The sequence below is a fragment of the Triplophysa rosa genome, linkage group LG24 (genome assembly GCF_024868665.1).
Source record: "Triplophysa rosa linkage group LG24, Trosa_1v2, whole genome shotgun sequence".
Taxonomy (NCBI): Eukaryota; Metazoa; Chordata; class Actinopteri; order Cypriniformes; family Nemacheilidae; genus Triplophysa; species Triplophysa rosa.
In genome coordinates, this window is record NC_079913.1 from 11725094 (window position 1) to 11738865 (window position 13772).

A 13772-nucleotide genomic window follows, 5' to 3' on the forward strand; every position below is an offset into this window, starting at 1 on the left:
ACGATACTTGTGTTTTTAGTTGGCTAAATAGCGCAGTTTGTTATTATTACTGCCTTCCTTTATTAATTAGGCCTATTTTATTTAGGCCTAATTAATAATCTCTTTTTTTGGTTATTATTCTGTAGCATATATTGTTGCCTTTTGCAAATGACAAAGACTTTTGTATTTATATTTTTATTGGTAAATGCAGAACAATGAAGAGGCACAAGAACGCAAGGTAGGCTATAGCCCAACAAGATTAAGCTAAATATAAAATGTCATATGAAAACATATGAATGCAAATTGTTCAGTACTGTTCAGTGCAAATTTACACAACCTTAATAAAAAAATATAACGGAATCCTGCGAAGTTAAACTGAGCCAGTATTTTTGCAACATAGCCTAATGCAATACAAAAGGCACGGTATAATATTTTTTCAGTAATATGATGTACAACAATGTGAGTTTAAAAATAAGTTTATCATTTTTTAAAACAAAGTTTGAGAAAAGTTTTTGAGCATTTAGATTTTGTAACCATTTCGGAATAAGATCACGCAGATCGAATGAAAAACCCGCTAATAGGACCTAAAGCATATTGCACATAATTCTATAAAAACCACAAATAAACACTAAGGTCGGTATATGATCACCGGTAGGTGATATTTTGGAGTTAGTCTGTTAACAAGCGGGTTTCCATCACTCTGGTTTTATTCGCATTTTGAAGTTTCGCATCAGAAACGAGTAATGGAAACACCAAATTACGAATTAAAAACCTTTAATTTGCAAAAAAAAAGCTTTTACGCTCGCTTGAGGTGGTTTTACATTTTTCGAAAAAGAGTTAATGCGAATAATGGGAGATGAAAACGCATTTGCCGAATAAATTCCTCCAAAAAGTCTCGTAACTGCACTATGAGACGGCGAAACCTGACTAAACAGAGTACTGATCTTGCATTAATTGTGTTTCGTAATCGTCTGCTTGCGCAAGTATTATTATATATGAAAATTATAATATTCAGTGGCTTCTCTTACTATTCTTACTGATATTTAGTGGCAGTTTATTAGGACAGTGACGGCTGACTAGTTGGATGGAAATGGTTCTTATTCGCAAAAGTTTTATGCGATATTTCCAATTTTGCACAGAAACACACGGGCTTCTCCGCAGCACGAGCACGGAAGGTGCACACAGCCGTTTTTAAGGTTGGTAAGCGATCAAGTTTATTGAGTATTGTGTATTTTCGTGTTAATATTTTTGATAGAAGTAATTTCAAGTTTAAACAGCGTTTAGAAGCAGACAACTCTATTCTCGCATCTGACCTTATGTTTGGTGATTAGGACTCTTGCATTCATCCATGCTTAAGCTAAAGACAAATAGTAGTTTTTGATTTACAAAAGGAAAAAAATTATCGCTTAACTATATTTGTTTTCATAGCCAAATTATTTACGATCTTTTATAGATGTGTGCCATCACTACATGGCTTTTACGGCATTGTTTCTGCCTTTTGTTCACACAGGGCGCTTTCCGGGACTGTTCCTGTTAATGTTATAGGTCCCCTTTCCAGAATCATTTTTCGGATCTATCCGGGATGCATTTGCGTTCACACAGAAGGCACTCTGGCAATTTTTTGGCAATTTTCCGGGATCAGCGGGCTGTGTGAATGGGGATTTAACTGTCACGATCGTGAGGAGGGGAAGAACCCAGATGCAGGCAGGCAATGAAGGGGTTAACAAAGACTTTAATATAAATACCAAGACAAAACAAAAACCCACGATGGGGGAAAATCAACTAAGGATAAATACAAATAAAAACTTCCCACGAGGGGGCAAAACGTAAAGACAGGATCAAAATAAAACTAAAATCCACAGACAGGGCAAAGCAACAGGAACACGGGCAAACACAGACACTAAACAACCAGGTAAGCACGTAAGTTCACTTACACAGGACGCAGCAAACACAATAACCACAACGTATGTAATACAAGAGCACAGGACAAAGAAACATGAGGGCATTTATAGATAAGACAAACGAAGGATAACGAGCGAGGGCAGGTGTGAAACATAAGACACGGCAGGGAGACAATACAGGAAACGAGAGGAGCGGGGCCAATGACGAGACACTGGAGAGAACGCATATTATTGTCAAAAGGACAATAATATGTTACTCTCCACACATAACCAAAGACTTTGTCATGGCTCTGCTACAGGACCAAGAAAAACATGACTAAATGAAGCACAGCCATGACATTAACATTGTCAGCATTTGAGACTCGTGATCGTGCACCGGACAGAAGATCACCGCGATCGCGGGTCTCAAATGCTGACAGCATATATCATTAAACACCATACAACAATAGGCTATTCAAACTATATGCAAAGCCTTGCCACCACATCCGGGAAATAAGTCAGTAAATTTAAGTTAAATCACAGGCTTCACTTATCCCGTGCGAATGCGCTACATGATCACAGACAATCTCTGCAATTATTACAAATGACCAGAGGTCCCCAGGTAATACTAATCCCGTGCGAATAGGGTTTTAGACAACATTATGGAAAACATTCCTGTGCTGCTGATAAAAAAGACTAATGTGTTTACCTTTTGTGTGGCCACTAGTCACATGTGAACAAAACCAATTTACAACTTCAACCAATAAAATACTGACAAGTACTTTAATTTCTATAATGTTTAATCTAACATTAGCATGCATTATAATATTTAGTTTATGAAACATTGATCAAATCTTAAAATTTTTTGTTTTACTTGTTTTCACCTTGTGATAATTATTTTATATATAGGTTACATATTCTCTTTAATACAAACTTCTATTTGTTGTATATTAAACACAAGAAACTGTTGTATCTTAGTTATGGATGACAGGGCGTTTTCATCTGTAAGAGCAGTTAATGAAGTCATTTTTCAGTTTGACATTCTGTGAGAAGTTTAATTCCTTTTTTCTAGTTTTATCACACAGATTCTAGGTATGATTCTGAGGTATCACTCTCAGGTGTTGGTAAGACATTGCAAGACATTTTTGTGAGTCACTGAGCGCTGCGGCTTATAAAGCAAGAGCCATCTTTGCTTCGATTTATCTCTTCAGCAAAGGAAGTCATTCGGCACCGTGGACAGCGGCCACGCTATCAACACATGAACATAAAACCCAAGGACAAGAAATGGATCACGGCACAGCTGGCAGCGAGTGACAGAGGACAACCGCGTCTTATCAGGACTCGAGCAGCTGCATGATGAAAAGTAGAAAGTGACTAAAGTGTGATGTGATTCATTTCATGGCGCTTGTGACTGTCCCAACTCTATACATACTGTGTAGGGCTCAATTTCAGCCACAATACACTCCGTTTAACCGAAATAACAGCCCGTGTATTCTACTGTATTCCAACTCTTAGTCTTTCTGTCTACCTGTCATATGCATTTTTATGATTCACTGCCCTAAATTACAAATACGAGTCCCATTACACTGGAAAAAATGAAAAGTTGACTTGACTTAAAATTTCATTTCAACTTGTTGCACAGCTTTTTTTAATTTACTGAACCTTTGGCAAAGTATTAACTGAGTAATGTCACGTGACTCTCAACTGAAAAAAAGGTGAACCGACTTACAATGAATAGGCGACACTCAAATTATTTTGTACACTCAACTATGGAATTGGTCGACTCAACTCAAAAGATTAGGTTTTTATATAACTTCAATATATAATTGTTCATTTATTATATACACACTCAAGAGAGACCAAAACTTGGCCAAGTAACTGCGCGTGTAACACATTTTTAGTAGTTTAGTATTTCCAATGACAACAACAAAAATATAGCCAGCAAACACTAAAACAGCAATCGTTTTAATAATTGAGAATTAAAAATGCTGCAAAGCAAGGAACTTTAAAAAACTAGAATTGAGATTACACAGTTTGGCAAGTTGGTCAAATTTCTTGGCGCACTTTGGACAATCACTTCAAAATCTAAGTACGGTCAACACAAGAATCTTTGTTAGTACCACATTTAGGCTAATTTTGTTCAGTTTACTCAAAATAATACATTTGATATATACATTCTACTTTTACTAAAAAACTTTGTTCAAGTTACTTCATTACATTTGTTGGGAGAACAATTCAAAGTTGTATTTTTCATAGAGTCCCATATGCCTTAATGCAAGTCTATGGCAGATGCCTTTAACAATAATCGTAATAGAGCGTCATGTTTAGAGGCGTGGTAATGTCCCCGCAGTAACAGACCGGTGTACATTCACGAACGTGTCAAAAGCTAAAAGCGACAAAATGCTTATAAGTTTATGCCGTGAACCTCACATACTTTTAAGAAGCGTTTAGGCCATCGTGATGAATTCTCATAGTAACCGTTGTAAACACGACAGCTTCTTAGATCAGATGGCTTCGGGTTGTTTCCAGACGGACAGTTAAAGAACGCGACGCGTATGAAGGTAAAATCATAACAAAAAGATTTGCATGCGCAGGATAACATTTGTAAAAGCGTACGTGACATTGCAAGCGTAAAATAAATTTGCATTCGCAAAAAAGTTTTGTAAAGGTGTAAATCAAGCTGCAAGCGAAAGAAAACAAGTTTTGCAGCATTGTATCATTTTTCGTAAGCGTAATTCACGTGTTGTGAAACGGCAACTTCATATTACGTCAAATAATTATGATCTGTATTCTTCTGACCTCCGTTTTTTCCACGCTTACACTTTTGGCACGTTTTTTGCGCTGAAATACGGCCAAAAGCATTGCGAGTCTGTAAACATTGCGCAGGATTCATCGCGCAGAACCTGTCTTGTAAAATAAATCTGTTGCAAACGTCTTGCCTACGCAGGCGAAAACTGTTTCTTGCAATAAACCGATGTGTATGGTTCCGTCTCGCGCTTACACTTTTGGCACGATTCTCTCACTAATTTGAGTTTGCAAGCGTGAAGGGGGAGGTGGGGCTACCTTCTTGTGACCAATCAAATGAGGTTCCTGATGACTCATCGTTTTCTCTTATCTGACTGGTTCAATAATGCGCCAGTCAAGCAGACATCAGACACTTTAATGCATGACACAATGATTCAATGCTGCAAAACTTGTTTTCTTTCGCTTGCAGCTTGATTTACACCTTTACAAAACTTTTTTGCGAATGCAAATTTATTTTACGCTTGCAATGTCACGTACGCTTTTACAAATGTTATCCTGCGCATGCAAATCTTTTTGGCACGATTTTACCTTCATAGACACGCACGTCTCCCAGAAATCCTCGGAAATTCAACCAATCAGATGACGACTTCGAATGTGCTGAAGTGTTTCCAGAAAAGTGTGCCTTATGCATCGGACGTTTAGCCAACGGTCGGTGGGCGTGAGACTACACGCACCCTACTTATATTAGCAAAACATGACAATGAATATCTATGTTTGTGTTTAAACTTAACATAACCCCAGGAGCCATTAGAAAGTTTATGTATTGTACACTTTTAAAATCACGGTGGCCTGTAATGGTACAAGAAAATACCTTGTTTGGTGCTTTGGATTTGATTCAGTTGAAGGATACTGCAAATGTTCATCTTCACCTCAAATTCTTCTGATTTGTCAGACTACACCTTTACAACTTTACTGTATTTAGCTTGCATAAATAACGGTAATAAATACGGTATTTTTGGTTTATTTTTATTTCCGTTATTTATACATTGTAAAATAAGATTTACAGCATACGCCCAATTTTGTTTGGAGAAAGAGTTGTGGCTTGCTAAATTCTTCTGGCACCTCCAGTGCACACTACATGAATTTTTATTTGGTTTCCATTTTTATTGCTTTACAGTACTTCCATTTTTCATATATAGCGGTGGCTTTGGAGTAACAGTAAGTTCAGCGTTTGAATGATGACGAATACTTTTCAACTTTTAGGTTATTGAGGACAATTACGCATGCACAGCCCGTGTCTTGTTCTGGGGCAGGGGTGTCAAAGTTTAGGTCTAACCCTGTTTCAACACAGTAAAGATCTGCTTTAGGTGTGTTCGAATAGAATTGGAGGTAAACTGCAGGACAGTTGCCCCCAGAACTGCAGCTTGACATTGGGGAAATTTGACATGCTTGAAAAATCAGACATCAAGTCATGCGATTTCTCATGACAGATTTATTTAAGGCACTGTCAGTCTTTTTTATAAAAAAAATTATAGATCGAGGTAGAAAAGGCCCTGATCGCCCAGTTATTTTTTTAGTGCTTCACACATTTGCAAAGATGATACATTAAAATGCAAAATAATTAAACGGGTACAAATAATTCTCAGGACATTATGCTCATTTGCTTGACAAGCACACATTTCTTCGAAATGAAATGAAAACAGTTATGTTAAAAAGAAGCGCCGTACGTGTCTGCACACCAGTGAACAAAATGTGTATACTGGTCAAAGACAAAGAAATGTTTAAGATGGCCAGAGATAAAAAATAATCTTAGTCGAGCTGGACATGAATATTGTGGAGCTAATACTGATCATTTTGCATCAATATCATTTAAACGAAAATGAATTACACTAAAAATGAATTTGCCACAGTGACAAATTTGATTTGGCAGATTTATTTTTGAAATATTGATATTTAACAACAAACACCATTACTATAAAAATAAAATATGCAACGTAATAAAACAGTAGTCATTAGTTTCAGCATTTTAAAGAAAAAATAATAACTTAAAATTCAGTGGGGAAAATGTCTATAAAGGATTTTACGGTCATAACCGTATTTGTATGAATTGAAAATAAGTAAATCTGAATGTATAATGTAATTGACCCATATACAGTATTTGACATCTGTGGCATAAAATCAACATTGCTGGAAAAATTCCTCAGAGACCTTTATGAAGTTGGCATGATAGCGTCACACGGTTGCTGCAGATGTGTTGGCGATTCATGACAGTGAATCTCTTGTTTTTGAGATCTGGCGACCGTGGAGGCCATCTGAGTACAATGTAAAAACCAGTCTGATATAAACTGAGCTTCACGTGTGAAAATACCAATTAACTGGCAGTTTTAGAACTACTGGCACCTGTCTGGGACCAACAACCACACTGCATTGAAAATCACAAAATGGAAATCGATTTTCCTTCCTTTCCCCATTTTGAAGATCCTCTTGACCATCTGTGTGTCTTCCATTAGATATTCCATTAGGTTGATTAGATTTTCCAAAAACAAGCAATTGACAAGATGAACCTAATAAAGTGGCCAGTGTGTATGCATTATACATTACTACGTATCTTCAAGGACCTGGTGCGTCATACAGAGTTATTTTATCATTTTTTTATCCAGTTAGTGAAAGACAAATGCGCAGTCAGGCATTATTCTCCATCACTTCTACTGTAAGACATACTCAAACATAGAGCCCACAATGCATTTTTATTATGCAACCCATCTGTATAAAATTACTATACTTATATTGTCGTTCACACGCGATGCCACTGAGTTTTACGGTACGAGAACGGAAAACACACCTCTGGCAAAAAATTAACTCTGCGCATAAATTTACCCTATATAAAACAGCTCCTGGTGTAAATGTCATCAAAATAAAAATGTCAAAGCCTATTTTGTGCGTACCCAACTGCAGTCATCTTTATTCAACTATTTGATGATGGTAGATATGGTCTCAAGTCATTAAATATTGTGCTAAACATAATGATTGTGCAAGAAAAGCAAAGAGGACCTTATACTTCAGTACAGCAGCAGCTTTTTTTGTTTGCAGCGAGCGTGCTGGGCAGCAGGGCGGCGCTGTTGTGCTCTTTGATTTTATCATTTGAGGCGGTGCGGCTGTGTATAGACACGGTCAAAAGAAAGGAGCTTGATCTAAAAAGAAGATTTTAAAGAAGATTTCGTCCTTTTTATCCGGCAGGGCATTTTCATGCATACTTCGGCTTTGGCAGACAAATCACAACTTGTCAGCAGTTGAATGTCTTCATCTTGATTTCAGTCAGTCTGTCTGTTTCATAAACCGCAGGGAAGTTTTGCAGATTCTCATGATCCAGATATGTGTTTTTAAACATAGTTTAAGTCTTCGTGAGTTACTGGCCTTGAAATGTCTGATAGAGCTTCCACGCTAATAGAACGTTCTGTGCTTGATGTCACGTTAACCGTCAGGAGCTTTTCGCAGCCATTGGTAGAACTGTTGCTCGGACAACGTGCGCCATTTTACGTTAGCTTGAACGATCTCAACGGCGCGAGCGAACGCAGGTGCCGCCGCTCCCCCGCAGGTCAGGATGAAATATTTTAACTGAGGAAATAAAGCAACAAGGATCGATGAACGTCATCAAAACGTCATCCAACATTATACAGCACTTTTCTATATACAGTCTAAATCTTTTAGTTCTGCTTCACGTAAAGTGGATGAAGTGTTTTGGCAGCAGTTCATTGTCAATGACAGAATGGTAATGATGCGTTTAAGGAAACACTAAGGGGGTTTTGTATTATTTCTGTAAGAATGATAAATTGTAGAAGATGAAGTCAGCTGGACGAGAAACTGCTGTGCTGAAGTGAGATGAGCATCAGCAGTCTTTGCCCTCTGGGACTGAGCTGAATGAATTTGAATAAGTTAATATACAGCACCTTCCGTTTCCTATAATGAAGTACAGAGCTTACAGTAAGAAAATATTCTAGAACACAATTTTGCAATCTGCAAAAATGTACTTCCTCCAAACAAAGTTTTTCACAAACATTAATGCTCCGTGAAAAGTCCTCAGTTGTTTATTGGTTATTTGATTTGATTGACAGATGTGTTTTGGGTTGAAGCTCAGACTCACCTCATTCAACTCTTCCTCTGTGTTGAGAAACTCTGTCACACCACTTATTAATTTTGAGTTCATAAATAAAGCTTCTCCATACCTGCAAACAAGAGAGAAGCTGTTATTAAAAACACTTGATGTTTACATGTGATGCCGCACCTTTCTAATAAGCTTGGAGGAAAACAAACAACAATACATTTCTCATTATCGTCTCAGCCCCTCTAGTCACAAAGTAATGTTCACAGATGAACATCTTGTGAGAGAGTAAAAGCAAACGTGAAATTCATATCAGGTATTGAGAGGAAGGTTAAAATCACGGATAAACAGAGATCGAAGCCGTTCTATCCGATATATTCACCTGGAATTCAATATGTCCCACTTCTCTCTGAAATATCTCCATGCTAAATGCCTTCCGAGCGGATTGCGAGCCACGTGTATGATGACATCGATCACGTCCTGATCCGGCACCATGTCAGAGGAAAGAGACAGATTCAGAAGCCTGTAGAGAACAAAATATTCATTTATTTTTCATCCTAGCATACATTTTTAATTCACTTCCGTGGAGGGTTTTGTAAAGCTCAATTGACTGAATAACAAATAACTACAAATGCAGAGATACATTTATAGAGAATGTGGCAACAAACATAAAAATACTTTATTTTGATTGGTTGATAAGAGAAACCGTTACTTTATTTTCTGTTTTCAGCAAGGACAAGTGACATCTTGACAAAACGGTTGTTCAAAATGTGTTTTCAATATTGCGAGTCAGTGTTTTCAGAAATCTAATTAACCTGAGAAGAGCAAATCAAATGCAGACAGAGCCATTCACTTCAAATTGGTGCGAAATGTCAAGCAAATAAAGACAGAAATAGGAAATGAGATATTTCCCATAAAGCCGTGGTGCGCAAGTTTTCAATTTGCAAGAACATGTGGAGTAATTGCTTCGCCGAGTCTCTCAGTTTTGTTCAACTGCTGTTCTGGGTTAAAATCTGAGGTTGTGGCACCCTGGAGATTATTGTCACGGTGACAAAGCTCTGCGGTTTCACAGCGTACCGATATCACATCTGGGACAAGTGGGAACATGCTTTTCAGAAAAGTCTTTTTTGCTGCACTAATTCTCAAATCTCATTTTATTTTTAACATGAATTTCACAGTTTGAAACATATTTTTCAATTCTGTTCAGACTTACAAAACGGAATATCTTGCAGGTATTACTGCGACTGTCATTAGTGTCATGCTTTCTGATTTAAAAAGCTTAAAGAACAATGATAAACGGACTAATAATAGTATAATAAATGCTAAAACTACACCGATGTCTAGAAATCCACATAGTATCTTTTTTTCAGTGTGTATTGTGTACTTTGTACACAGAATGCTAGAGTATCATAACTTATTTTTTGCTCACTATACTGTACAATTGAGCGCAGTGTGACGTATTGTTTCCCTCAATGCAATAAGCTTGATCTGACCTTTCAAGTTATTGTGAAAAATTACATTTTATTTTCACAACCAACAAGCAGCTGTTACTGTTCAATTATTTCTTTAGATCAGACTAAAACCTGCTGAAATCAACTAACCCCTGCTAACAGTCAGAAAATATTTCAGGTATCTTCCATCTTTGAATTTATAGTGCGTTGTGCATTAAATTTAATCTGCGTTTAAGAAACCAGTAAATTTGATGCAAATACTGTAATATTGGGATTTTTTGACCTCCGACTAATAACGATGGTGATGCTGAGCAGTTTATGCTTTTCTTAAGTCAGACTGTTCAGATTAAGAGAATGAAGTCATGAAGTTGTGAGAAATGTCCATAAAATTGAAACTGGCATTAATGCAGTGGTCAGATATAACTTTTAATGGCTCATCGTCACCGTCCGATACAATTATTGTACTACTAATGGAAATTCTATTTTTATACGCTTTTGTCTTTGTTTTTGCAATTTAATGCAATGTTGCCTGTCCTCAAATAGACGATTAAGACAATAGCTTACCTTATTTCTATCATCTTTAACTACGGCTAGGGCTGGAAGGTACAAAATGTTAGAAATGTTAAATGTTGCGACAGAATGAAACGTCAGCTTCAGATTTTTCACTTCAGTGTACACAGTGGTACATATGAGTGCAGTGCTCCTGCATGTTAAACCAAATAACTCAATGTGACAATATTTGGTATATATTGTTATTCTGTAATACAATTATTGTTCAAACGATCCAACGTTTGGTCATACCAAATATTACAAACATATTTCTGGTTTTAAATTGACGTATCTCCATTTAGAGGTTAGTTCACAGTACATCGCACAGCATCACCACCTCGGCATGTTAATGGAATCCACTGCAGCACCAGATGCTAGTTTCTAATTAACACACGAGTATTGCTAATGCTAGTGTTTTTCTGACAATGAAGTCTGGCACTTTTTTATAACACTACATCGCTACTGCTATTCTATCCTTTTCATTGGCTAACATTCAGACTTAACAGCACAGTCTTAACTGGGTTGCTGGGCAATTTTACTTTGTCTATTGTTTCGCACTGATTGCACGTTCTCTGCTGAAAAAGTCTGAGGTGGTCAACCTGGTCGACAGATTCAAGCCATCTTAAAACATTGTTTAGGTTCAAAATGCCATACCCAAGATGGTCTAACAGCCATAAACAGTCAACCTAAAGGTTGACCTTGGCCGCAATAGATGGTTGAAACACCTAAACCAGCCAAGGACCATAAAGACCTGCTTTAGCCAATAAGAAACCATGTTAACCCAGATAATATCAGAAGCAGGTTGGCTAGGAGAATGCAAAAGGTTTCTGCAGATGCTCATTCGTGGTCTCATTTTAAGACATTGTATCTAGGTGTATCGTATATGGCAGCTGAGTCATGGATCACTGAGTGTAAGACACATTGATTTTACCGTCAAGGCAATTACCATGACAAAAATGAAAAGGTTCCTTGTCGATGACTATAATATGATGAATAGCATCTTAACATAAAAATGAAGATGCACTGCACGGAAATGTGTAAGTTTGTTGATCTTCTGTCTCCAGAAAAGCAAACCTCATCCGTCTCAACGGACCTACACTAAAACCCCACAGGGGTTCTGAACAGCCGCTGCGTGCTGACTCATGGTGGGTCTCTGTATATGGCCAAGTTTCTCTCTCTCAGCTCATCCATAAAACAGGCAAACAAATAAAACAGAATAAATGTAGATGTCAACCCCCCAGTGTGTCCCGAGAGAACCGCTTATGTGTGGGCTCTGGGATCTCCTCGTCTGGTCTGGAGAGACCTCATCTACATCTTGAGGATTTACAGCACCATAGAGGTTCACAGAAAAGGATCCTAAGGTAGCCATTGGTTTTCAGCGCCGCGTTAGAGAAGTTCGTCGGTGGAGCGAGAGGAGCCGAACAGGTGCGAGTGTCACGATGTGGAGGAATGGGATGACATTATTTGCTTCGTGAGGCAGACCGCAAACAAAAAAGGTACAAAATTGTCAGCACACCGGTTGAGCAGGTAGATGTTGTCGCTGCAGGTCAAGGCCTCCAGAAGAATCTTCTTCTCAGAGACGGCAGTGGAGGAGTGAAACTTCATCCAGATGAACTCCCACACGTCTTCATCCATCAGAGACACGCCTGTGCAGTACACGATGTCCCGCACGTTGGGTGGAATCCTGTAGGACAGAACAACGACTGTAACATTTATATGAACACATAAGATGAAGTCAACATGCATGATCGAATATAAACAAATACACCAATCGATACTAAGGTCAGCACTGCAACCACTGAGTTCGGGAAACTGTTTGAGGATTTGGAGGAATGTTTCAATTTTTCTCTCAAAATGCATATAATCATATTATAACTTTACTATTATATATAATTTAAGGTTGTACTATAAAATTGTGCATCAACAATTACAAAAAATGAAAATGTGAATTCAAGTGGTGAAAATCTAGCCCAAAACATCACTGACAACCTGTATTGTAAGTCATTCCTAAAAAGTGAACTACACTTCATAATATAGGTGGATAGATCATGAGGAAGAGATCTATGTGCCTATAATATCATCTGGTTACACACAATCACAGGGCCGGCCCAGCCTCTGTTGGTGCCCTAGGCAAGATTTAAGATTGCGCCCCTCGTATATATAAATAAATAAATTAATAAATAAAGATGAATTTTTAAAGCAAAATTCATATGTATTTTAATATAAAATGAATTGTGATTAACATAAATAGGAAGTAAATAAATAACTACAACAAATATTTGTTTCTATTTTTGTTGCAATGTTTCTAATTACCTTCTCATTGTTTGAATATAATGTTGCAAATAAAATAAAACTAATTGTTTTCTCAATAATAGGCTACTGTATTTGAATATTAGAGCTCATAAAACGAATATTTGATTGTTATTATTATTTAGATAAGGGTTAATGAGAAATTGTTTTTATACATTGTCAACCTCTGCGCAAATGCTGTTTTGGATTTTCTAAAATAAATGGCACATGCTATAGTGCCACACACTTTTCAGTTCACTTAGTTGAAAGCGGTAAAATACAGCACGCATCAGTGTTACCAGTAGAGTGGTTCGAAATAAGCAATTTCACATCTGATGTTTTTTTTATTTTAACTCACCTTTGTACAAAAGTTTTGTATAAATGGTTTGTGTTTGCACATGTGGTTGACATGTGTAACCGATCCTACCTGAACTTGCTCCGAGTGGGGTTCAAACTTCTAACCAGCGAGAAGTACAAAATGGGAAGTAGGCACTCTAACCACAAGTTATTTGTGCGAGTAAATTACATACAAAGTCAATGCAAAGAAATAGACACAAACTCGCGGCAGGTGATGTGAATGACGCGAAACGGGCTGTGAACGTGCATAAATCGCGTCTTCCGTGCAAGCTGAAAAAATTCAACTCGGGCGAGAAATTTGCCTTGCGCGAAAATAACGAACTATTCCCGCGAGTAATAAAGAGCAAGTTACGCGATTCATCGCGTTTGGTCTGAACACAACATAATGTAAATTGTAGTCTGGGAGTGAGATTAGCTGCACAG

The 13772-nt window shown here is 37.5% G+C and overlaps 1 protein-coding gene across 3 annotated transcripts in view; it reads right to left on the bottom strand.

The window, feature by feature from the left end:
* Positions 1–6090: 6090 nt before the first annotated feature.
* LOC130547663 (thyrotropin-releasing hormone-degrading ectoenzyme-like) overlaps positions 6091–13772 on the bottom strand; it is a 105215-nt gene continuing 97533 nt past the window's right edge. For all 3 annotated transcript variants that reach the window (XM_057323803.1, XM_057323802.1, XM_057323804.1), the window contains 4 exons: positions 12220–12387; positions 9086–9226; positions 8746–8827; positions 6091–8219 (listed from right to left, as the gene is read on the bottom strand). In XM_057323803.1, the coding sequence (XP_057179786.1) occupies positions 8076–8219; positions 8746–8827; positions 9086–9226; positions 12220–12387 (535 nt within the window). In that variant the 3' untranslated portion in view covers positions 6091–8075. The remainder of the gene's footprint in view (positions 8220–8745; positions 8828–9085; positions 9227–12219; positions 12388–13772) is intronic.